We start from the raw sequence: 23,328 nt of genomic DNA on the forward strand, positions 1-23,328 counted from the left end.
GAATAAGATTGGGCCTTTAGTTTCATTACTCATAATACAGGTGTTCCTCATACTAGGGAGGCTGCAGATTTGGTGTGTGAAACCCAGAGAACTACAGTATATGTTGGGTCCTGCCATTTCAATTCCTGGACAAACCTGGCAACATCTAGGTAGGAGCTTTGTCATCATGGGCAAGGTTGCCTGTATCCAGATCCTTCCAGCTTCAGGGCAGCACATTAATGTAAGGGTTCCCAAACTGGTGGGTTGCGACCCACCAACTAGGGAAACATCTGTCTCCCCCTTAAGGGGCTGGGAGAATTGAAGACAGCAACACGATCACCAGGATTGTGCCACTGCTGAGCAAGAAAGGAGGTTTTTGGAATTTATCAGGGGCTGCACCAGCCTCCTGGAGTGTGCGGAGAGCCCATGGATGCCTCCATAGGGCTCCCGAAGCCTCAGAGTGTCTAAAAGTTGCAATTGTGACCCACTTCTGGTTTCACAATTGCAAACCAGAAGTGGATTATGATTGCAATTTTTAGACATTCTGAGACTTGAGGAGCCCTGCAGAGGCATCTGTGGGCTCTCTGCACCTCCAGGGAGAGTGGCGTTGCCCCTGGTAAGTTCCAAAACCCTCCTTTCTTCCCCGGCAGTGACATGATTCTGTCACTGCCTTCTCCCTCACAAAGATTTACAGGGTCCCCAACTTCCAAGGAGAAGTTTGGGAATCACTTCATTGACATATTTCACTCCAACCAGGAATGGTGTTGGAACAATTCCTGATAGCACTGCGGGGTGGTGTTGCATATGCTGTAACAATGGTAAGCTAACATTCTGTAACTATTCCAACTTGTATTTCCCACATGGGAAAGTGATGTGTTCCTGGCAAATTTTGCTGAAGTGCTTTGTAAAAGGAGTTGCTAGTTACATTTGTATTCCTTTTGAGCAAAGTGTGTTTTAACTAGAAGCTTCTAACTTTTCAGGAATTGTTATAAAGCGGAATTGACACACATACTATAGAAGACCAGGCCTTGTATAAACCTTTGGGCGTGTTATAAAACTGTTCTGTTTGCAGTAATTTTGTATGCCATTGGAATTCAGCTTTACAGTGAACTTGCCTTTTCTTGTTAAAAAGCTTTTTTCTCAACTTAATTGTGGGAGCCAGTGTTTTGTTTCCCACCAGCAGGATATTCTGCAAATGCCATGACTTGAATTATTTATTGAAAATAAAACCAGAGTTGGGAATAAAGGTTACAAGGAGGTTTCCAGCACCATGGGGTGTTTACAAAGAACAGGATTAAAGAAAAACAGTCAATAAGACAAGCTCTTCTCTGCCAGGTTTGTTTCCCCACCATCAACCATTTAAACCTTGCTATTAGAATAGTGAAGCAAAATTATTTAGCTCTGCCCATTTATAGTGTAGGAGCACAGCATATTTCTTTAGCAACAAAGAGCTACTTTTAGATCTGCCTTCTCCATCAAAGCAATGTGCTCAGAAGGAGTATGCAACTAAGATGGATGGAGCTGTACAAAGAGAAGTCTTTGGTATTGGATAAATGCTAGTAATAAAGCACAATTACACATACGAAAGTTGTTTCTGTGCAATTGCAGTAGTGATGTTAACCCAGAACTTTAAAAAGATGGAGGAATTTGTCAGGGTGTGCAATCCTAACTTGCGCCGGACCAGGCAGGCTAGGAGGCCTGCGCTGTATCCGGCGCAATGTTGGGGCTGACTGTGGCTCAGCCTGAGGCAAGGGGAAAATTTTTTCCCCTTGCCCCAGATAAAGCGGCAGCAGCCCCAGTAGGTCTTCTCGGATCTGTGCCACCTGATGAGGTGGTGCAGAACAGAGCAGCCCGGAGCTGTGCTGTGCTACCTGGGAATGGGGCTGGGATCTGGTTTAACTGCCACGTCCTGGCCCCTTTCCTGCCTCCCGTACCCCTCACACCCCCAGGAACAACCGCTGCCACCCTCCCCTGCCTCCTGCTTCCCTTCCACTTCCAGGAACACCCGTTCCCACCCTCCCCTGCCCCAAAACGCTCCCCCCTCCCCACCCTCCCCCCAGACCCCTGCACTGGCTGAGCTCGGCTGGCACAAACACGCCTGCCATTGCTGCCTTAGAGGTTGCATCTGGCCTCTGTGGGCTAGCACACCTCCATGGGCTAGCGCACATCCGTGCACTGGTGCAGCTTATTCCTGTGGAGGTCTCAACATGCTTTACAGCACAGTTGCAGCCCTCCCAGGCTGTGCATGGGGTTTACACCGGCCTAGGGAGCAGTTAGGATTGCTCCCTAAATGTCATTTTTAGGTTTTGAAAGGGGAAGAACCACATAAAATGAACTAGCCAGACATATTTTTCATGCTTTTGCCAGCTTTAATGTTGTTGTTAAGAATACTTATATACTGCTTTTCAACAAGAATAGTTCACAAAGCAGTTTAATAGATACAAAGCAGTTTAATATCCATTGTATCAATGGATACAATGAAGTACGTATATCTGTTTCCAATTTTTATTGTAGTTGGCACTGATGCAAGGGTTGCTAGGGCCCTTTGGGCAAAGCCTTGGCCCCTCTAAGGCAAAGGGTCCAATCCTATCCAACTTTCTGGCACTGATGCAGCCACAATGAAGCCCCGAGGTAAGGGAATAAACGTTTCCTTACCTTGAGGAGGTCTCCAAGATTGCCCCACCACCACCACCACAGGATGCAGTATACATTGGCATGGCTGCATCATTTCTGGAAGGTTGAATAGAAATAGGCCCTAAGACACTTGAGTGAATTTAAGGATAATGATGCATCTGGAACCTTATCCAGCAGTACAGGAGAGGCTTTGTGGAACCATATTATGTGCTAATAGTGCTAGCAAGGAAAGCGTTAAGTGCCCCCTCCCATCAGGCCTCTACTCAAAATCTCTCAAGACTGCATAGGTTTGGCAAGTCTCTCATAGCTTTTTTCTGTTTAAAAAAAGAAAAACTGTCAGGTTTTTCCCATGTGCAGTTACAAGTAATATGTATTACACCTCTCAGTGCAGTAAGCCATTTTAATCAATGAAGCAGGGATGACTTATTTGATATGGGGGAGTCGTGATTCATAAATCACTTCAAACAACAGATTTGTGTTTCATCTTGTGTCTTTCAATCATGGGAAACACCAATGTGCACTTCCTTATTTCCTTTTGCAAGTGATATTTCCTAGTAGGGATTCTGCCAACAGGAAATAATCTTTCATTATGCATGAATTAATTTGTCTTCAGCAGTCTAATCCTTGTGAAGGGCTTGTTTAAACAAGTTAGGCTCATCTTTGTTATTGTTCAAACTTTATCAGAGCAAATCCCATTCAAGGCCACTTGGTTGAAACAGGGTGGGTCTTGATGCCTGTACACCATGTGGGAGCAACTTAAAAAGCTCTCACTATGGTTAGAACTGCTACAAGTTAAGCTAAGTGTCTACCATGTGCTTAGAATTTATGCCTTGTGTTTCCCTGTTGCCATAAACCAAACTGTAGTTGGTGCAGTGTACATAGCTTCTAGGCATTTATGAGAACACTCCCACATGAAATATTATTACATCATGCATCTGCCTTATATGCATTGATTTACCTTATTTTGTCATCAAGTGAAGCATATTAGTGCTTCACTATCAAAAACTTCACATATAGGCTGATGGGTTCTGAGCTGTCTGACAATCAGGAGAGAGATCTTGGGGTGGTGCTGGACAGGTCGATGAAAGTGTCGACCCAATGTGCGGCGGCAGTGAAGAAGGCCAATTCTATGCTTGGGATCATTAGAAAAGGTATTGAGAACAAAACGGCTAATATTATAATGCCATTGTACAAATCTATGGTAAAGCCACACCTGGAGTATTGTGTCCAGTTCTGGTCGCCGCATCTCAAAAAAGACATAGTGGAAATGGAAAAGGTGCAAAAGAGAGCGACTAACATGATTACGGGGCTGGGGCACCTTCGCTATGAGGAAAGTCTACAGCGTTTGGGCCTCTTCAGCCTAGAAAAGAGATGCCTGAGCGGGGACATGGTTGAGACATACAAAATTATGCATGGGAAGGACAGAGTGGATAGGGAGATGCTCTTTACACTCTCACATAACACCAGAACCAGGGAACATCCACTAAAATTGAGTGTTGGGAGAGTTAGAACAGACAAAAGAAAATATTTCTTTACTCAGCGTGTGGTTGGTCTGTGTAACTCCTTGCCACAGGATGTGGTGATGACGTCTGGCCTGGACACCTTTAAAAGGGGATTGGACACGTTTCTGGTGGAAAAATCCATTACGGGTTACAAGCCATGATGTGTATGTGCAACCTCCTGATTTTAGTAATGGGTTATGTCATAATGCCAGATGCAAGGGAGGACACCAGAATGAGGTCCCTTCCCTGGGGCATTTGTTGGGCTGCTGTGAGATACAGGAAGTTGGACTAGATGGGCCTATGGCCTGGTCCAGTGGGGCTATTCTTATGTTCTTATGTTAGTGCTCAGGTCTACAGGCCTTTTCAGATTACCAAACCCATCTTATGTGCCTGAATTCCCCCAGGGCGATTCTTTTACACTGAACCCCAAGAGAATATTGACTTATTAGCAGACCAGGAAACTGGTGGTAACAGAAGTGCAAGATGCCACAGAGATTCACATCAACCAACACATTTTCTGATTTTTCTATCTACTTTTTTTCTGGAGACTGAGTCTGAGGGTTACTTTTTTGTTGGAATTAATGTTTATTGTCATCTCAACCATTTCGTTGGAAAGGGTAATTGAAATTAGGGTGATGTCATTGGCAGGTTGCTATTAAATGTACAGGCATCATGTTTTGCAAGAAGTCTCATAACTTGACAAGAAGGGAATGTTAGTGTAACTTAAGGCCCAACCCTATCCTCAAGATGGTTGGCAACCTTCAGTCTCGAAAGATGCTCTGCATGCCGGTTCCAAGACACCAAGTTCCTTCCCCAGACGTTGCTATTATCCACATCTCCCTCATCCTGAACTTGTGCTACTGATTTTTTTTATATAATTTCTTTTTTTTGTAATGTCCTTTGTGCAGGACTTTACATTTATCTCATTAAATGTCATCTTGTTCGTATGGGCCCAGTGGTCAAGTGTGTCAAAATCATCTTGAATCATGATTTGGTTTTCCAGGTTGTTAGTTATCCCCCACCCCGATTCATGTCATCAGCACATTAGCATTCACTAGTCTGCCCTGACATCCAGGTATTTAAAAGTGTTGGATAGACAGGACTGAAGATAGAGCCTTCTGGCACTCCATTCAGTGACTCTCTGCAAGATGTGGAGCCATTTAATAGCACCCACTGGAAACTGTTGTTCAACCAGCTTTTAACCCATCTTAATAGCAGTACCAGCTAGCCCCATATTTTAACCATTTAACCACAAGGCTATCATGGGAGACTTTGGCCCAAATCCTAATCAACTTTCCAGCACCGGCATAGCAGTGCCAGTGGGATGTGTGCTGCATCCTGCAGTTGGGGGGGGCACTCATGGAGGCCTCCTCAAAGTAAGGGAATGCTCGTTCCCTTACCCTAGAGTTGCGTTGTCCATATGCCAGTGCTGGAAAGTGGGTTAGGGTTGCGCCCTTTGTCAGTGTTTTTCTGGAATCAAAGTACATTATATCCATGGCGTTCCCATGGTCTGCAGTTAGCATTCCCGCTCCCCCCAGTATTGTCACATTGTGAAATATGAAAAGGCTTTATTAAGAAAAAAAACTGGCTAAAATGTTAAACACAATTATGTGGATGTCTTTGTTTTTTCTCAGGTGGCAGTGAAAGTTATTGACAAGAAAAGAGCCAAAAAGGACACCTATGTCACCAAGAACCTGAGACGAGAGGGACAGATCCAGCAAATGATTCGACATCCTAATATTGCTCAGCTGCTGGATATCCTGGAAACGGAAAACAGCTACTACCTTGTCATGGAGCTGTGCCCTGGAGGCAACTTAATGCACAAAATCTATGAGAAAAAGAGACTGGAGGAGCATGAAGCACGCAAATACATTTGGCAACTTATTCTGGCAGTTGAGCACCTACATCGTGCTGGTGTGGTTCACAGGTACAGTAGAAGTAATAGATGATTTCGATATTAAGCTGATTTAGCTGTAGGCAGGAGTTGTTTTGTCACTGGCAAGATTATGAGAAAGTGTATTAAAGAACTTGGACCTTGGTCAGTCTTTTTGAGGGCTGATTTAGTGTCAGAAGTACACCAGTGTTTGCAGTACTAACCATTGTCAAATCATGTCAGGGCCCAACGTGGCCTGGGGAAACACATTGGAAAACAGGTTTCAGGGCAGGCAAATAGTGTTCCAAAGGGCTGGCAGATGACATCGATGGGCTGCTAAGAATACTTCGGAGCAGTCCGACAAGCGGCTGAATTGAAGCTGGTTGGCTACAGTTTTTTTCTGACTGTTGCCGTGGTGGTGGGGATGTTATGTATTGGCAAAGTTCAGTCCCAAATGTTTAGAGATGCACAGCAAACATTGACACACTCATGGCAAATATGACTGTTGCTATGAAATGGTGCTGAATTCAATATAAATATAAATATAAATATTTGTGTTTGTGGTAACGTATGTACATATACAGTGTTAATCAATCATATCCCAATCCTACCTAATACCCCGCATGGCAATGCAGTGGAGCCAACACAGCATCCACTGCATCCCGTGAAGGAGGTTCAACTTCGGGAGGCCTCCTTGAAGTGAGGGAACATTCATTACCTTGCCCTGGATAAGCCCATGCCCAGCCATCAGAACTGTTCAAGCCTGCACCAGCGATATCACTGGCACAAGTCCGCATGGACCAGTGGAGGCAGATCAGGCCCAGAAAAAGGGGTTAGAATTTGGTGGTGCTGCTGTTGCCAGACCCACCCCCTTCCCGGAGGCAATCCACCCTCCTTCTTGCTCCTGTTGCCTCCCCCTTCTGCCTCCCCCCCCGCACATTCCACTCCCTCCTTCCTGCCCACACAGGAAGCTTTACACATCTTTACAACAGGTGGCAGGCATCCCCAGTTTCAAAACTTCAGGTCACCCAGAATGTGTCAACCTGTGTTCTACTCGAAGCTGACTGCTGTCATTGTGGTGAACTTGTACCAACACCGCAGCTTCTTCACTTGCACCATAGAACTTCCTTCCAATGAAGATCTACCAGGTCCATTCTAGCAAGAGTTTCAGATGGTTGGTTCAGAAAGACAATTTATAGTCTTAGTTGTCTTTAGTCTTAGTATAGACTTTAGTATAGACTATAGGCCATATGCCCCATGGTGCGTGGGGCATAACGGGGTGGGGGAGGGAGGGAGAGGGTTGAAGGGGGCAAGCAGAGGGCAGAACAGGGAGGAGTTGTGGCCAGTGGTCCCAGTCCGCCTGCACGGATCAACTTGATTTAGCTGACACAAGTCTGAGATGAACCATAGTGACTGCTGGGGATTATCACAGGACAAGGGTCAAATATCCCCTTATCCCAAGGAGACCTTCAGCAGCCAAAATATCCCCCACAGAATGTAGCATTGTCAGTACTGGTGCCTCTGCATTACTGCATGGGAATTTAGTTAGGATTGGGCTGCCCTTTACTGATAAATGCTAATATGATTTTGTTTTAATTATTTGCTGTAAGCCCCACTCTCAAGGGGCTTATAGCAGGAAAAGTAGCATATAAATCTAAATATATAAATAAAAGCTCCTTGCCTTTTCCAGGACCACTTTTTCATACTGGGGTTGCATGCCATAATATTCAGTCAGATGGCATTTGTTTCTGTATAGTGCAATCATTATGTGTCACGGATTGATTCACTCAGTTTCTTACCCTTATAATGGACTCTTTAAAAAGGAGTTTAAATCCATGTTTTAGAATAGCACAGTTCATTCTTGCCGTGTGCAGTTCACAACGTAGTTATTTTTAAACCCACTCTAAAAATAACAGCACACACGCCTCATCTGTGATCTGTAGGTGTTCACATTCCCTTCATGATAAACAAAACATGACTGCTAGAGATCTAATGTGGGATCAAATTTCTGTGTACTGTACTTTCATAGCCTGTTTTCTTGATTATTGAGCTGCTTTATTCGAGCTGTGCGCACAATGCATATAAATTGCTGATATTCGTTCCAAAAACTCAAAATCAACATTGTCACAGTGAAGTTGTATATTCAGCAAGTATAATCACAAAATATTGTTCTGTGCAGTGAAGGAGATAAATAATTTGAGGGAAGAAGGGGTATTAGGTGTACAGTCAACAATTAGGTGAGTTAATCAACATGAGCGATGTGACTGAAATGGACTGTACTAGTGGATGGCAATTACTGAACAAACTTAAGGTTTTACTGTATCAAATTTGGTATGATGAGAAAGACAAGATACTATAAACTCAAAGAGAAGGAATTCTCTAGCGTGTTGATTTCCAACTAAGGAGAATATTTTTTAAAAATGTATTGACTTTCTGTCAGTTTCAGTTCCTGACCTGAAAGCGAAACCCCCTTAAGCCTTGTGAGCTAACTTGGACTGTAAACCGTTATTAATGGCTGTCTAGCAATCTGCCCATCGGTATCCCACAATCCACCTGGATGATGTCAGCTCTGCATTTGGGAACTGTTCCTCTAAGACTGTATAAATGAAGCCTCTGTATCCATGGATTATCTATCTGTGGATCTGGGTTCAATACTGGATAGTTGGATAGGATTGAGTCCTTAGTCTCTATTCATTTTGTCCTAGTTTTATTTAGAAAAGCTTGAATGTTCTTCTGTCCTAAACTTAACAAAGTTTGCAATTCTGAGGATTCCCATTTTAATAATACTATAATATTTTTGTGGCCAAAATGTTTGCCTTTACACATGCCAGCTCTGTGTGTGTGGGGCAGATCATTATCTTTTTGGAAAGGCCTACAAACTTGGCATGTGGCCGGTTAGTTGTTAAAACTGTAAAAGCAACAAGCTCAAATCTGAATTAAATAGCAATCATTATCTCTTTCTCTGACAGAAGAAAACAGCCCCAAATGGCAGTAGATGAAGCATTCTCTTTTTAGAAGGTATTTACACAGACCTTCATGCTGTCAAAAACAGGATGAATATTAAACCTCCTAGGGAGTAAGGACAACAAAGACAAAGAAGTGAAAGCCTTGTTGCTTGCCATAGCATCCCACAGGAAATTCTCTACAACGCTTTTAAAGTAATTTTAAACCAAATGTAATTGTATTCAGTGCAATTACTGTCAGAATGTCAAAGAAAGGAATTTAATAATGTACCAGTAGCAAAGACAGCTTCCTGTGTATCTGTTTTCCCCTGTTTCTTTAATTGTGCAACTAGATGCATATCACCATCTTGGACTTCGTTATTAAGAGCAACCATTGCATATGTTACTGCTTCAATGTGATTCTGGCTTCCCAGAAAAGGCTGTTTGGAAACACCTTGCTGCAGGGGGTGTTGAGTGAAACAGGTCATTATTATCCCTGCCTTACAGATTGGAGAGCTCTGACTGAGAGTGGCTTGTTCAAGGCTAACCAATGATTTCATTATGACAGATCATCCTAGTGCAGAAAGAGATTTTTTATTCCAGGGAAAATATATGAATAGATCCTTGGTGGATGAGATACTGTCCAGTCCTATGGTTTCTGGTGCCCATGGTTTCAACAGCACCAAAATGACAACCACTGGATCCTGTGGGCACCAGGACACTGATGGAGGTCTCCTCGGAGGAAGGGAGCGTTTGCTCCCTTACCCTGGATAAGCTGGCGGCAATGGTTCTCCTCTGCTCTGTGTCCATGTTTGAGTGGGCCCATAGTCAAGGAGTCCCATGTCAGGTGCCTGGGCAGGGAAGTAGGATATGGTGGCAGAGTCTGCTGCCATATTTACTCCCTTCCTGGACAGATTCCTCTCCCTGCCCCGCCTTCCCCTACCCCAGAACGCCTCCCCCTGTCCCAAAAGCCCTTACCATCTCCCAGAGCTCTTACCTTGCTCCCGCAGGCTTCTTTCTGGTGCTGGGCCCAACGTATACTAGCATGAGTCCCGCATGAGCCCCGTGCCATTGCTGCCTACTCAGAGGGTGCCATAAACATGCTTTACAGCCCATTTACGACACCCAGCACTGACATTATGGCTCATTTGGCTGGGGCCCATAATTATTGTAAAGCACTTTGTACATTACAGGGGCTGGGGAATAATGAAATGATGATGAAAGTGATACAAAATAATAATGTAGCATAACTTGAAAAGGAGTGGCAACATTCTCCGATGTCATTATTGGCCAAATCAGTTTCTTCGTACCTATTGCTTGATTGATTGCCGCAGTCATTCATCCTGCTAATTTTGTTTAAGTAGTCATGCTGCTGGTGCAATATTTATATCAGAAGTCTGCCATCCTGAGAATTGCTTCTTTTTGGAATGCAAAACTGGCTTTTCTTTTGCAGAGTTGCCTTAGGAATCCACTTTAACTTCACAAGGTCACAAATAGCCTAAGGTATACTTTGAAGTCCAAAAAAAGAGAGCATTTTTTGTTTTTGCTTAGAAAATAGTGCTGTATGGATTTTAACCTTGTGGTGCCTGCATTTTTTTTCAAGTAGAGGGTTAGACCCTGTAAGTGTTATATTAATTAATCTCTTTCGAAAAATATACGCAACTGTTTACTGTTTTTGCTGTATACAATTATCTGTTGTTAATTAAAAGATCTTTTAAAAATGGGAATTGGTTTATTGCTTTATTGATTTCTTTAGTAGCTGGTAAGCCAACATAGGATATCACCATTGCCATAAAGTACAGCCACAACATACTTGCACAGCTTCCATACATTTTTCTGGGGCTTTTGCAGAACAGCTTGATAAATCACACTCTGTCATGTACTGGATGACAAACCACTACCTATGCTTTTCTGAGGATTACTGCCTCATGCTTCAAATAAGTTTCTGTGGCTTCTTCTGTATTGATCACTGTGGTCCACTGCATGGTCCACGAGCTGCAAAGTCTGGTGAATACGAATGGTCTTATTGAGTGGTCCTTGTCAAAAGAGTGAACCACCCATACATATTGCCATCTTAATCCTCTGGGAATAATGGAAACTATTTTTCAGGAAACCACCAGCTTTCTCTGAAAGTGTCCTTCGGTTGCTTTCATTAAAAATGACCATCAGTCCTAACCATTTTTACCATCAAAACAATTAATAGAGTTCTGACTATATGAGAAGTTTGAAGGATCTGGATTTTTTCAATCTGTGCATGTTTCATAAACTACTGTATATTACAGTTTATTCCACTTATACTAGCCGTATTTATACTGTTGCTGTTATTGGACAATGGGTCTGTTTGCAATTACAGAGACATTTTAGCAACTTTTTTTGTACTGGAAAAAAATGGTAGTCACTAGTGAAACTTTAAAAAATATCAAGTATCACTGTTTCATTTCTCATGAAATGTCTTTTATGTTTCAGAGATTTGAAGATAGAAAATCTCTTGCTGGATGAAGAAAACAATATTAAGCTTATCGGTATGACATTTTTGTAGCAATTCTAATTATTTATATTTTTTTCTGTGAGAATTTAAGGGCAACCTTGGCCATTCCACGTGACATTACCTAATGGTACTTCCAATAGGAATGTGGCAAGGGTAGTGAAGACCCAAGTGAATGGAAAATATTTTAGTGAACACTGATAGTAGCACATAGTCTTGAATGTATTACATGGAAAAGGACACCTTGACTTCAACTAAGGGCGCAGTCCTAACCCACTTTCCAGCACTGGCATAGCGGTGCTAGTGGGACATGTACTTCATCCTGCAGTTGGGTGTCACTCATGGAGGCCTCCTCAAAGTAAGGGAATGTTTGTTCCCTTACCTTGGAGCTGCATTGCCCTTATGTCGGTGCTGGAAAATGGTTTCGGATTGCAGCCCAAGTCTTGCTTCCCTGTAAAATGAAGGTAATAAAACTCATTTTCAGAAATGATACCGATAATATCCTTAACATTTCTGACTATTTCAGTATGCAATGTGGGGGAAATAATGCAGACACTCCCCTACTTATGAACATTCAACTTAAGACATTTCAAGATACAAACATGCCTGGCCATATTCCACTGATGGCATTAGCACGCATTCTCAGCATTCCCGAGCAATCCTCATTCCAGCCCTGCAAACTCTGTTAGCCCACTTTCAAGGTAAGACCACACAGGATAGATGACTGTACTGTATGTGTACTGTAAATACATTTTTTCATATTTCACAACATTTTGACTACCAATAGTAGTGATGCTGGACTTCTGAACAAACCAACTTACAAACAGAGCCCTGGGAACTAACCTGTTCTTAAGTAGGGACCTAATCTGTTCTTACCTAATTTTTTTACTGACGTGTTTTATTGCTGTCTGCTCTGTTTTTATATTGCCTGTTTTTATTGTAGTTTTTATAGTTTTTATCTGTATTTTATTGCCTTTTGTATTATGCATTTAATGTATTGACTATTAGCCACCTTGGTGCCCTTCAGGGAGAAAGGCAGATTACAAATCCAATCAATCAATCAATCGGAGAACTTCTGTAATAATAGCCATTTTATTTGGAATGATAGTCTCTAGAACTATGACTTCAATCAAGGTCCAGATCTTTGTTGCTATTTCTTGTTGTTAGGAGCCAGGCAATAGTAGAGGAGGTAGAATAGGCTATTACCATTATCCTTTGGATTTTTCTTGTAAGAAGAGTTAAGGCGTTCAGCCTCCAGAGGCATCAGTTGGGGTTCTTTAATCACACAGCAAGAGTCATACTCCTGTTCTCCATGCAATCAATGTATTCGTTTCAGAATCAGAATGAGAGAATTGTTGAGAAGTCTTTTATTAAAATTGTCAGTGGCTCGTTGATTGTGCAGCTGCCTATCAGCAACATTCAGAGCAGGGTCCATCTACATTCTGCAGACACTGTAGATTACTCATCTTCTTTCACTATGTATTTATAACTCCCATTAATGCTGGTTTTTGGCATTGAAGAAAATATTCCCCTAACAAGAGAACATCTGCTTATGTGTTGAATTCTGTGCCTACACATTTCTAGCAGCATTGTGTCTAGATGCAGAATAGAAACCAGATGACTGCTATTCCAAGAGAGAGGCTTTATCACCTTCGGAGGTGACGGAAAGTGTTGCCCAACACTAGGACTGAAAATTAGTGAATGAGCAAACTTTTGTATGAGAGTGCTTCTGAACAATAGCACAATCCTATGCATGTCTACTCAGAAGTAAGTTCTGTTCAACTCAGTAGTACTTACTCCACTGTAAGTCTGTAGATTGCAACCTAAAAGACAGTGGAGTCACTTGTTATACCGGGCCAAATACCATTCATGGTGTCTGCTGAGGGCTGGAAGTGACATCATTAAGCAGGAAGTGACGTGATTAAGCAAGAACTGACATCATTTAATAATCAGAAATAAGTACTTTTTTCTCACTTAGGAACCAATTAGGTGCAAATGAAAGAAGATAAAATATGCAAATCTTGATCATATTTTGAAGTTATGGGAGATTATCACATGGACCACCAGCAGGGTTGATTCTTCATCTGTTACCCCTCTTGGTCTGCTTCTTCCCCCATACTGCTCCTTATTTTCTGAGGCCTCCTCCCATCTCTTCTTCCCCGCACTATGGCAGAAATGGTGTTGCTGAAAGGGTGGCACTGGGTGAGCCAGGAGGAGGGCGGAATGGGGAGATGGGTGGGTGGATCAGGCCCAGGTGGGGAGTGAGGCGGTGCATGCCAAATCCTGATCCCTTTTCTGAGCCTGATCCACTGTGTGGATCAACATGGCACCAGTGATATCACTGGCGCAGATCCAGATCAACCCATTGCAGCTGGCTGGGCTCACACCAGGGCAAGGGGACAAATGTCTCCTTACTCTGAGAAAAGCTCCAGCAGCCAAAAATTCCTCCTGGGATGTAGTATAGCCCATGCCAGCGCTGCTGCATCACTACATAGTAATTTAGTTAGGACTGGGCTGTTAGACACTTGGGCTCACACTGTAGTTTGTTTTTTTGCATTATTTTTGTGTTGTGTTGGTTTGAGACCGTTAAATAAACTACCACGACTACATTATTTTTGTGTCCTGTTTAAATATAAAATTAAATTTCAGTTGCCCCTAGATTCACATATCAATAGGTTGGTGCCAGTTTGCCCAGACCACAGGGGGCGCCTCTTTTTGCAACCCTTGTGCATAGTGTCCTTGACTTGACCTTCCCCTCCACCCCCACCAGCTTGCCTTCACTGTTCTGCTCCCAGATGTGCCCTCTTCCTTCCACCATCCCCTTCTACTCCCCCACAGTTTACCATATGCTGGATGCTGTGCAGTGGATGCGGTGGCTGGCTATTGGTTGCTACCTCGCTGACCATCAGGTGAGAGAGGGCAGTTAAGATGCATCCCAGTGTGACTGTTGGGAGGAACGTGAGTAGGAAAGGCCCCCATGGGCTCTTCTTTCTCCATCAGTGCCAACAGAGTTGCTCCTAGGGGCCCTCTGCAGATCTGTTACCAAAAGGGCTGTTTTGTTTAGGGGGAATTATTACACTACCCGTTTTGGAACCTCAGGATCGCAGGCTGGATAACAAGACGGCGTAATGCAGAGAAATTCCCTTTTGCTTAAAGAGGAGACTGAGAGAAAGATAACTTTTAATAAAAGATTATAGCTTTATTACAAAAGCACAAAGGTAAACATAATGCACATGGGAAAATGGTAAGTATATGTTTCTTGGTTCTAGTATTTGAATCCAGTGTACCTAGCTTTCATGGTGGTTGTGTGTGAATAGTATTTGGTGCATCCGAGGAAATTAGAAAAAGGGGAGGTTGTAGGGAAGGATTTTAGGGAACCTTGGTCTGCCAAACCCAGTTGCTGACTAAAGATGGGGAGAGAAGGGGAGAAAAAAAGGGGGGGAAGAAGGGAAAAAGTTCCACACGCGAGATAGTCACCTGTCTTGTAGAGCAGTTGGATGGGGGGGGAAGAGTCCTGGGGGAGGACCCTCTGACACAACACAGATGTGTTGTGTCCTTGGAGGGGGAGCCAGAGAGAGCGAGCATGTGGGGCAGCCCTCTCTTAAAAAGGGTTTTTGCTGACCTGGAGCTGACCTGGATGACCTGGATGTGACCTAGAGCTGACCTGGATATGCTTGCTTACTACCACACAGTGGGGTACTTGGAATATGTAAAACATTGAAAGGATTATCAGCAAAATTCAATAGGGTCAAATGACTGTCTTCCTAGCTGGGGGAACTTACACAATACAGTAAATACAGTAACTACAGGAAGGCATTTCAAATTTGCATAGAGTACTTAAACAGTGATTGAGTTAAAACAATACAATGAATAAGAGACACTCAAACAATGATTTACAATGCCAGACTTCTTCCTAGAGAGGTGGAGGTTGTGTAGCTTGTGTGAATACAGTAACGTAGGAGACACTTAAACAATGATTTACTATGCCAGACTTCTTCCTAGAGAGGTGGAGGTTGTGTAGCTTGTGACTTGACCAGGGTTTTTTGGAAAAGTGTGCTGGGAGAAGTGTCTATAGTACATAACCAGATATAAAATCACAACTAAGGAAAAAGGGGATTTTCACGTAACAGATCTGTGCAACATTACCTACAGATTCCTTTGAACATCTAGAGTTGCCTTTTGACTATGGGTGTCACCTTTAGGAGATGGTGCAAGTGGTTCATCAGCTCCCAAAGGGGCAAATAGCCCTGGCTAGAACTCTAGCATGGGTCCCATAAAATCTTTCCTGTGGTGCCATTCCTGTGACAGGATGCATTTTAAAAAGCAAGAAACAAGTAAAATCACTTAACGTAGGATTTTTCAAGTGGAGACATTAAATCATGCTGAGGACAATAAGGCATAGATAAGGAGATGTCATTCCATTGCCATGTTAACAGTCCATTTGTTTTGTTTTATTTTTACAGACTTTGGCTTGAGCAACTGTGCAAGTATCTTAGGTTACTCTGATCCATTCAGTACACAATGTGGCAGTCCAGCCTACGCAGCACCAGAGCTTCTTGCAAGAAAAAAATATGGTCCCAAAATAGATGTTTGGTCCATGTAAGTTACTTAACTTGAAAAAGCTGCTCTCTTTCTTTCTTTCTTTCTTTCTTTCTTTCTTTCTTTCTTTCTTTCTTTCTTTCTTTCTTTCTTTCTTTCTTTCTTTCTTTCTTTCTTTCTTTCTTTCTTTCTTTCGTGTTGCTTTTGTGTTAGCATGGTTCTCATTGAAGTTGCTGGTGAAGAGTAATAAACTACTCTGGAAATGGATTACAGTGCTAATGATTATCACAGTTTCAACCCAGTTCTGTCCCACACCACCAATGCCGATTCAGCTGTGCCAAAAACATGCACACTGCATCCGATGGTGGCAGGGGGGGCCAGTCAGGCAGCCTGCAGGAGGTGAGTGAATATATTTTGCACTTTCCTCCTTGGCTCTTTGGATATCTGCCACTTATTTTGGTGGCATATGTCTGACGGGAGTAAAGGGGAGGGGAGGTTTTGTATACAATCCAGCATGCACCATTGCCACTGGATCCACTGCCTCCCACCACCTCTCCCCCCTACCCAGAAATACCTCTAGTCCTCCCACTCCCTCCATGGCCCAACTGCTGCTGTCTGTCTGGTACCAGGGCTCCAGGAAGGCCACAGCCACATGTTTGGTGCTGCTTGCCATATCTGGAAACATCCAAATTGCGTACTATACCGCAACACATTTTGCAATGCTGTAAGTTGGGCTGCGCTGCCGGAGCACAAGTTTTGGCAGCACAGCCTACTGATAGAAGTGGGCAGTTAAGTGCCCACTGCAATGTGTATCACTGCAATGTGAAAAGAACCTTCCATGCGCAGAGTAATACCACTCTTTCTCTGAAGTGATTGTAGTCTATTTGTGTATAGTTTGCTTTGGCTTCCAGCCTTCCTGAAGTTCAGACCACAGCCATTTGTGAGTCAGGGGCAAAGGTGACCCAGGACTTTGTTTGCAGAGCAGTATGATGAAAGCAGGCAAAGTAGTGGCTGAACAAACTTGGAAGATAATGTGCTTTTATAGGAAACGGCAAGCAGGTTTTTTGTGTCTGTACAGTAGAAGTCCTAAGAATCCAGCATGGCATGATATAATAAAGATGAATTACTGCAGACTGCCTCGTGCTAATAGAATGTATTCCATTGATCTCAGTCAGTTAGAGCAAAGTTTTAACCTTCAGGAACACTTTTTTCCAAGTAGTTACTTTGAGAGCTTTATTTCTGAGCCCAGTTGACATAATGTCTGTGCTGTGACAGCCCAAAATGGACGCTTTCATACTTCTCCTTAATTGGTCGCCCCTACGTAAGGTCATCTACCTGCAGCAAGCTGGAGCTGCAGAAAGAAGAAGCTCGTAGTGTGTCAGTAATTCAGACAAAGAGAATGGCACCATTCTTCCGGATGCCTCTTCAACAATTTCAAGGAATAACATCCTGCACCAATTAATTGAACAAAAGATTTAGTTTAACTTGCAGCGTGTTCTACAAGGTTTGCTGTTTGGGATAAAACAACTTAGGTCTCAATGTGCACCATATCGCCCCCCAAGAGGCCGCATGGGCAAAATGGAACATTACAGGACCACAATACGTTTCCAAAGAGGACAACCAACCTTAACTGGCAGGCATATGATGAGTTTGTTATAAGAATCGCAATGAAAAAAAAATACCAATTAACAGAATACTTTATTGTCAGCAAGCCTTATGCTGCTACTATACATTTTATGGCTAAGAATTTTCTTTTTTTTAAATTATTTTTCAAAATAAAAACAAATATAAACAAACACATAACACATTTATTACTTACAAATTAAGTACCAATTATTAGAGTAAACAGTGCAGATGATAAAGTACTTCCCCCCCCCCCAACTAACAGTGGCTATCAGCCACAGAGGTAAAGGAAGCTCAGAATGGGGCCATGAGCAAAAAAATTGAGAAACCCTGCCTTAGGTTACACTGGGTCAGTCCTCAGGGTTTTGTACCTGTTATCCCTGCAGCTGCACCATCATTGGGCAGGCCAATATATCCTATTTTCAGGTGATTGCAAGAATCCTTTAATTTGGAGGAAATTTGAAGGTGGTATAGTGGAAGTTGTGGTGCCATGATAATGCAAAGTCATGCTGAGCTTTTCCAGAATAGCAGAATCGCTAGTGATTATTGGGAACCCAGCAGCATTTCTACTGATCTGTGCAAAAATAGATTCTGCCTCATTGCAACTGTTGTTGAGTATTAAAGTGAAAGATGCTATTGGAAGGGGTATTGCTTGAGGTCTGAACCAGGGCTGGCCTAGCAATAATTCTGACTAAATCACTTGGTTGAGTGGAAGTTTAAGGGAGAGTACCAAACCGACAAGGGTGCTCTGTATCCCCTATCTACCCCACCACCCCTTTCTGACCTGTCTCTCACTGTGCTGCTTCAATTGGCTCTCCAGTCTTCTTCCTACTTGTGGAGAGCAAGCAGGAAGAGAACTGAGGCAGCCGCCACCCCCCCCCCCAAGCTGCTACAACCCCATTGCCCACCCACTTCCTCAGGAAAGCAGCTAGGTGGGCAAGGAGAGGGGAGGTGAGGTAGAGCACAACAATTTCAACACCAGTGCCACTTCCTTCCTTCATGTTTGAATACACAGGACCACCCAGAGGAAGGAGGCCATGCTGGAGCTGAAGGGACACAGAAAGAGGTGGCCTCAGATTGCCATATTGCCTCACATTATCCACCCTTTCCTTGCCTGCCCACCTGCTTAGGGGCGAGGAGTCAGCAGCAATGGGTAGGGTATGCGCACATACTAATGTGTGTGTATGTGTAGAGTTTGGAGGCAGGCTGTAGAAGTGATGGATCTGCCCAATTCAGGCAGGAAATTTGCTCCTGGGCAAAGAACATAAGAACAGCCCCACTGGATCAGGCCATAGGCCCATCTAGTCCAGCTTCCTGTATCTCACAGTGGCCCACCAAATGCCCCAGGGAGCACACCAGATAACAAGAGACCTCATCCTGGTGCCCTCCCTTGCATCTGGCATTCTGACATAACCCATTTCTAAAATCAGGAGGTTGCGCATACACATCACGGCTTGTACCCCGTAATGGATTTTTCCTCCAGAAACTTGTCCAATCCCCTTTTAAAGGCGTCCAGGCCAGTCGCCATCACCACATCCTGTAGCAAAGAGTTCCAACCACACACTGAGTAAAGAAATATTTTCTTTTGTCTGTTCTAACTCTCCCAACACTCAATTTTAGTGGATGTCCCCTGGTTCTGGTGTTATGTGAGAGTGTAAAGAGCATCTCCCTATCCACTCTGTCCATCCCCTGCATAATTTTGTATGTCTCAATCATGTCCCCTCTCAGGCGTCTCTTTTCTAGGCTGAAGAGGCCCAAACGCCGTAGCCTTTCCTCATAAGGAAGGTGCCCCAGCCCCGTAATCATCTTAGTCGCTCTCTTTTGCACCTTTTCCATTTCCACTATGTCTTTTTTGAGATGCGGCGACCAGAACTGGACACAATACTCCAGGTGTGGCCTTACCATAGATTTGTACAATGGCATTATAATATTAGCCGTTTTGTTCTCAATACCTTTCCTAATGATCCCAAGCACATGCTTGGTATCCAGGAAGTTCCAAGTTCAGTTCCAACTATCTCCAGTTAAAAACATTGGAGGTGGCAGGGCAGGAAAGGGTCCCTGCCTGTAGTTTTGGGAAGTTGCTACCAATCAGAATAGACAAAACTGGGGCTAGGTAGCCAATGATTTGACCCATTCTTAGCTTCATAGGTACATACATGTTGCATGCTGTGACAAACCATAACAACTGGCTATTAATCTTAACATGTTGTTTGCATGTCTTGCCCCAGTCTGATAGATGTTCTTTGTCTTAATTCTTTCTCCCTATCACTCTTTTTTTCTTCTTCTTTACAGTGGTGTGAATATGTATGCAATGCTGACTGGGACACTGCCGTTTACTGTGGAACCATTCAGTCTGAGAGCTCTGTACCAGAAAATGGTGGATAAAGAAATGAATCCTTTCCCTACTCAACTCTCCACAGGTAAAGAATGGGAGCTCCTTAAATGCTTTTGCATTTTTAGTCCTTCTACACCTCTCTCGGTTAATTTGGTGCCCCAGAATTTAGGTGCACAATTTATTTTCCTTTGGGTAAAACTCAAGAGGATTTGCTCAATCTGTAATGGCATGCTTGCATGATGTAGAATCCGTTCATGTTGTACAATTGATAGGACTTAAGAAGTTTTCAGGGTTGTAATCTTCTACAGCAGTGGTTCCCAAACTGTGGGCCAGGACCCAATTTTGGTGGGTTGCATAAGGGTGATGGAAAGATCAGCTAACTATTGTAATTGCCTCAAGTCCTGAAGCTATTCAAAAATCAGATAGCTGCTAACTGCCCTGCAAGGAGCTGGTCTCCTGCAGTTTGCAAGCATGTGTAAATATAGGGTCTTTTTCTGGTTATTATTATAAAATAAATAAATAAATAAATAAATAAAACATTTCTTTCTAGAGCTGCTTTTTAAAAATTTCTGGTAAACCTAGGTGGGTCCCGATAGAGTGTTGTTTTAAAAAGTGAGTCCCAGTGCTAGAAAGTTTGAGAACCACTGTTCTATACAGCTGAGCTGGCAATCTTATAGCCAAGGTGTTTTAAAATTCACTTAACCCACCTCAGTGTAGAAGTGAATTATTACCAGAAGATCACCTTGTCTTTTTCAGTGCTTGACTGAGTCCTGAGCCCCACCCCCAGCTTTCACATGTTTGTAGAAGTAATAAATCATATTGCTGCTGTGTGTTGTGAAATCCTTTCCACTTGCATATTCTGAAACATTAGTTCCTATCTTTTTTGGCTGAGGAGATTTAAACAATGGCTTAGTTTTGGAGCGCATAATTGTTTCTTCTTGCTCAGCATTATCCTCATGAGGTGCATTTTCTGAAGAAAGAGGCATGCTCTAGAACTTGATGAGTGACCTGGGATCCAGCAACTCTCAGCCTATATTGGATACCGTGTGTTTGGTATTTCTCTGCTTGTTACTTCCCAGAAGTTGTTTATAGAGGCTAAACATTCCTCACTGTTCCTGTGTGCAGTTTAATTGTATGCAGAAGTCCACTGGTGGTTATGTACCACACTGCAAGTTTGGGCCACCCCTGATTTGCAAAATTCTTGTTGGCTTTTGAGAAACCAGCATGGTTTTTGCATGGTTTGCTCCTGGAACATGTGGTCAGATGAAAAGGTCCATCTCTTCCATTTTATGCTTGGTTTCAGTAGGTTGTTTGCAGAGATTGCATTGTAAATGAGTCTGAAATGACCCATAGGATCTGCCTGTGGTGTCTTGTTTAGTGTGGCAAACTAGGATCAGATTTTTGGAACTATATAGTTATAAAACTGTACCTTAATGTGCCCCAGTTGCAGCATTTAGAGCTAACTTGGCTCAGTTTGCTTTGTGCCTATGTGGGAGCTTTTGAAACTCTGGGAGTTCCATCAGCCACATTCTTCAAATTCTTATGTGCACAAGTAACCTTCAGTGGCCCAATGAAGTAAAAAGTAAGTTTCACCTTTGCCTCAATAGGGATTGGTTTCTTTTGTTTTTGTTTCGGTATTTGCATTAAGAGTATTATTGAGGTCAACAGGGGTTAGTTAATATGAGAAGATTTATGCCAATAAATGTAGAAAATTAAGCCCAGTGTTAATAGAGATAGATATTTTTTGACAATCTTATGAGTTACAAATGTCATTGCAGGAATCCAGGTTCCTTCACTGCTATGCTGTTTCTGCACATTCAACATTATGGCCTTACAGTGCTGGCAATATTATTCTACATTTTTAAAGACAGGAAATTAATGGTGCAGATCTAATGATTCTAGATGCAGCCCGTCTTGATTTAAAGCAACATCTAGTGGCTGCACATTCAGTGACTTGGCAAACAGTGATTTAATATTATTTTTCTTCTTGCCTCTTAGGCCTTGTTTCAGTAAACAGAAATTCTGCTACATGCTTCATAAACTGCTGCATTAGATAGGTCTCTAGATCGGGGATGGAAAATCTTTTGCTTGATTGATTGTTTCTCTGGGAATGGCGGCCCACTGTCAAATTTAAATCAGTTGATAGACTGCACTATACAGTATGTGCTATACTGTACTCTCTCTCTCTCTCGCACATGGTCACACACACAAATACACAAGTTTTCTTTCATTGCTATCAAAATGGCTATAATAAGACCCAGGAAGAACAGCTCCAAGCAAAAAACTGCTATTGGGAATGAAAAAAGAGGAATATTGTTTGTGTGTTTCATGGTGCGCATAACTTGCTGGAAACCCTCTTTGATCCAAGTATCTACACTGACCTGACATGGCCCAAGGAGAAAAGCAGAGGCCAGACTAACAGAGGACACATGGAGAAGTTGCAAAGAAGGAAGGGGCTAATATGGTACCCAGGCTCTTAAAATAAATAATGATTTCCTTATTTTAGGTGTTAGGGCACGATTGAGGCCATTGGCAGCTTCACTTAAATTCAGAACAGGAGAGTCCACAGGGTCAAAGCTGAAATTTGAAGTCCAGCAAGCGGAATGCTCTACCAATTGACTAGGCTAGTGATTCCCAAACTTTCCAGCACCACAACTCGCCTTGTCCTCTGTGGTGGATCGCAGTACTGCTGGCCAGAATGACTTACTGGGAGCCTCCAGAGGCCTCTTCTAGGTTGTGGCAGGCCCACGACTCCCTCTGTTGGTCTCCATGGGACTCAGATTGACTCACAGTAATGTCCAGAAGCAACTTTGTGTCAAAACTGGAAGTTGCTTCTGAAAACTGGAAGTCACTTCCTAATGCTAATGTGGGTCATTCCGAGGCCCACAGAGGCTAGGAGAGTGGGTCGTGGGCAACCCAGAAGAGGCCTTAAGAGGCTCCTAGTAAGTCATTCCGGCCAGCAGTGTCACTGGGTTGGCTTCTGGAATAGTTCCTATTGGCCAAACAAGCACAAGGGAGGGCAGGAGGGCCCACTTCATGACCCACCCGACATAGACTTGCAACCCACACTTTGGTAAATATTGGACTAGGCATAAGAACCAAAGGTTTCTTATTTAACATCTTATTTCCCACAGTGACAAACCAGATACCTCTAAAAGTAAGGCTACTAGAGACCTGCCTCTTCTTTGCATTAAGAGCCTCTTCTTTGTTGTGTTAATAGACACTCTGCTGCAGGCTATGGGAGACCTGATTGCCTTATTAAGACCTTCTTTGTTGTGCTTTGACCATTGTCAATGGTTCATATATGTGGTTCATCATTAAACTGGTTGGTTGGCAACCTTCAGTCTCAAAAGACTATGGTATCGCGCTCTGAAAGGTGGTTCTGGAACAGCATCTAGTGTGGCTGAAAAGGCCAA

The 23,328-nt window shown here is 43.1% G+C and overlaps 1 protein-coding gene across 1 annotated transcript in view; it reads left to right on the top strand.

Annotated features, from left to right (window-relative positions):
* HUNK (hormonally up-regulated Neu-associated kinase) overlaps positions 1-23,328 on the top strand; it is an 80,272-nt gene that overhangs the window by 20,691 nt on the left and 36,253 nt on the right. The window contains exons 2-5 of the mRNA XM_066621631.1: positions 5,750-6,042; positions 11,397-11,452; positions 15,879-16,014; positions 19,870-19,997. Of these exons, the coding sequence (XP_066477728.1) occupies positions 5,750-6,042; positions 11,397-11,452; positions 15,879-16,014; positions 19,870-19,997 (613 nt within the window). The remainder of the gene's footprint in view (positions 1-5,749; positions 6,043-11,396; positions 11,453-15,878; positions 16,015-19,869; positions 19,998-23,328) is intronic.

This window comes from Tiliqua scincoides, chromosome 3, assembly GCF_035046505.1.
Source record: "Tiliqua scincoides isolate rTilSci1 chromosome 3, rTilSci1.hap2, whole genome shotgun sequence".
NCBI classification, from domain to species: domain Eukaryota; kingdom Metazoa; phylum Chordata; class Lepidosauria; order Squamata; family Scincidae; genus Tiliqua; species Tiliqua scincoides.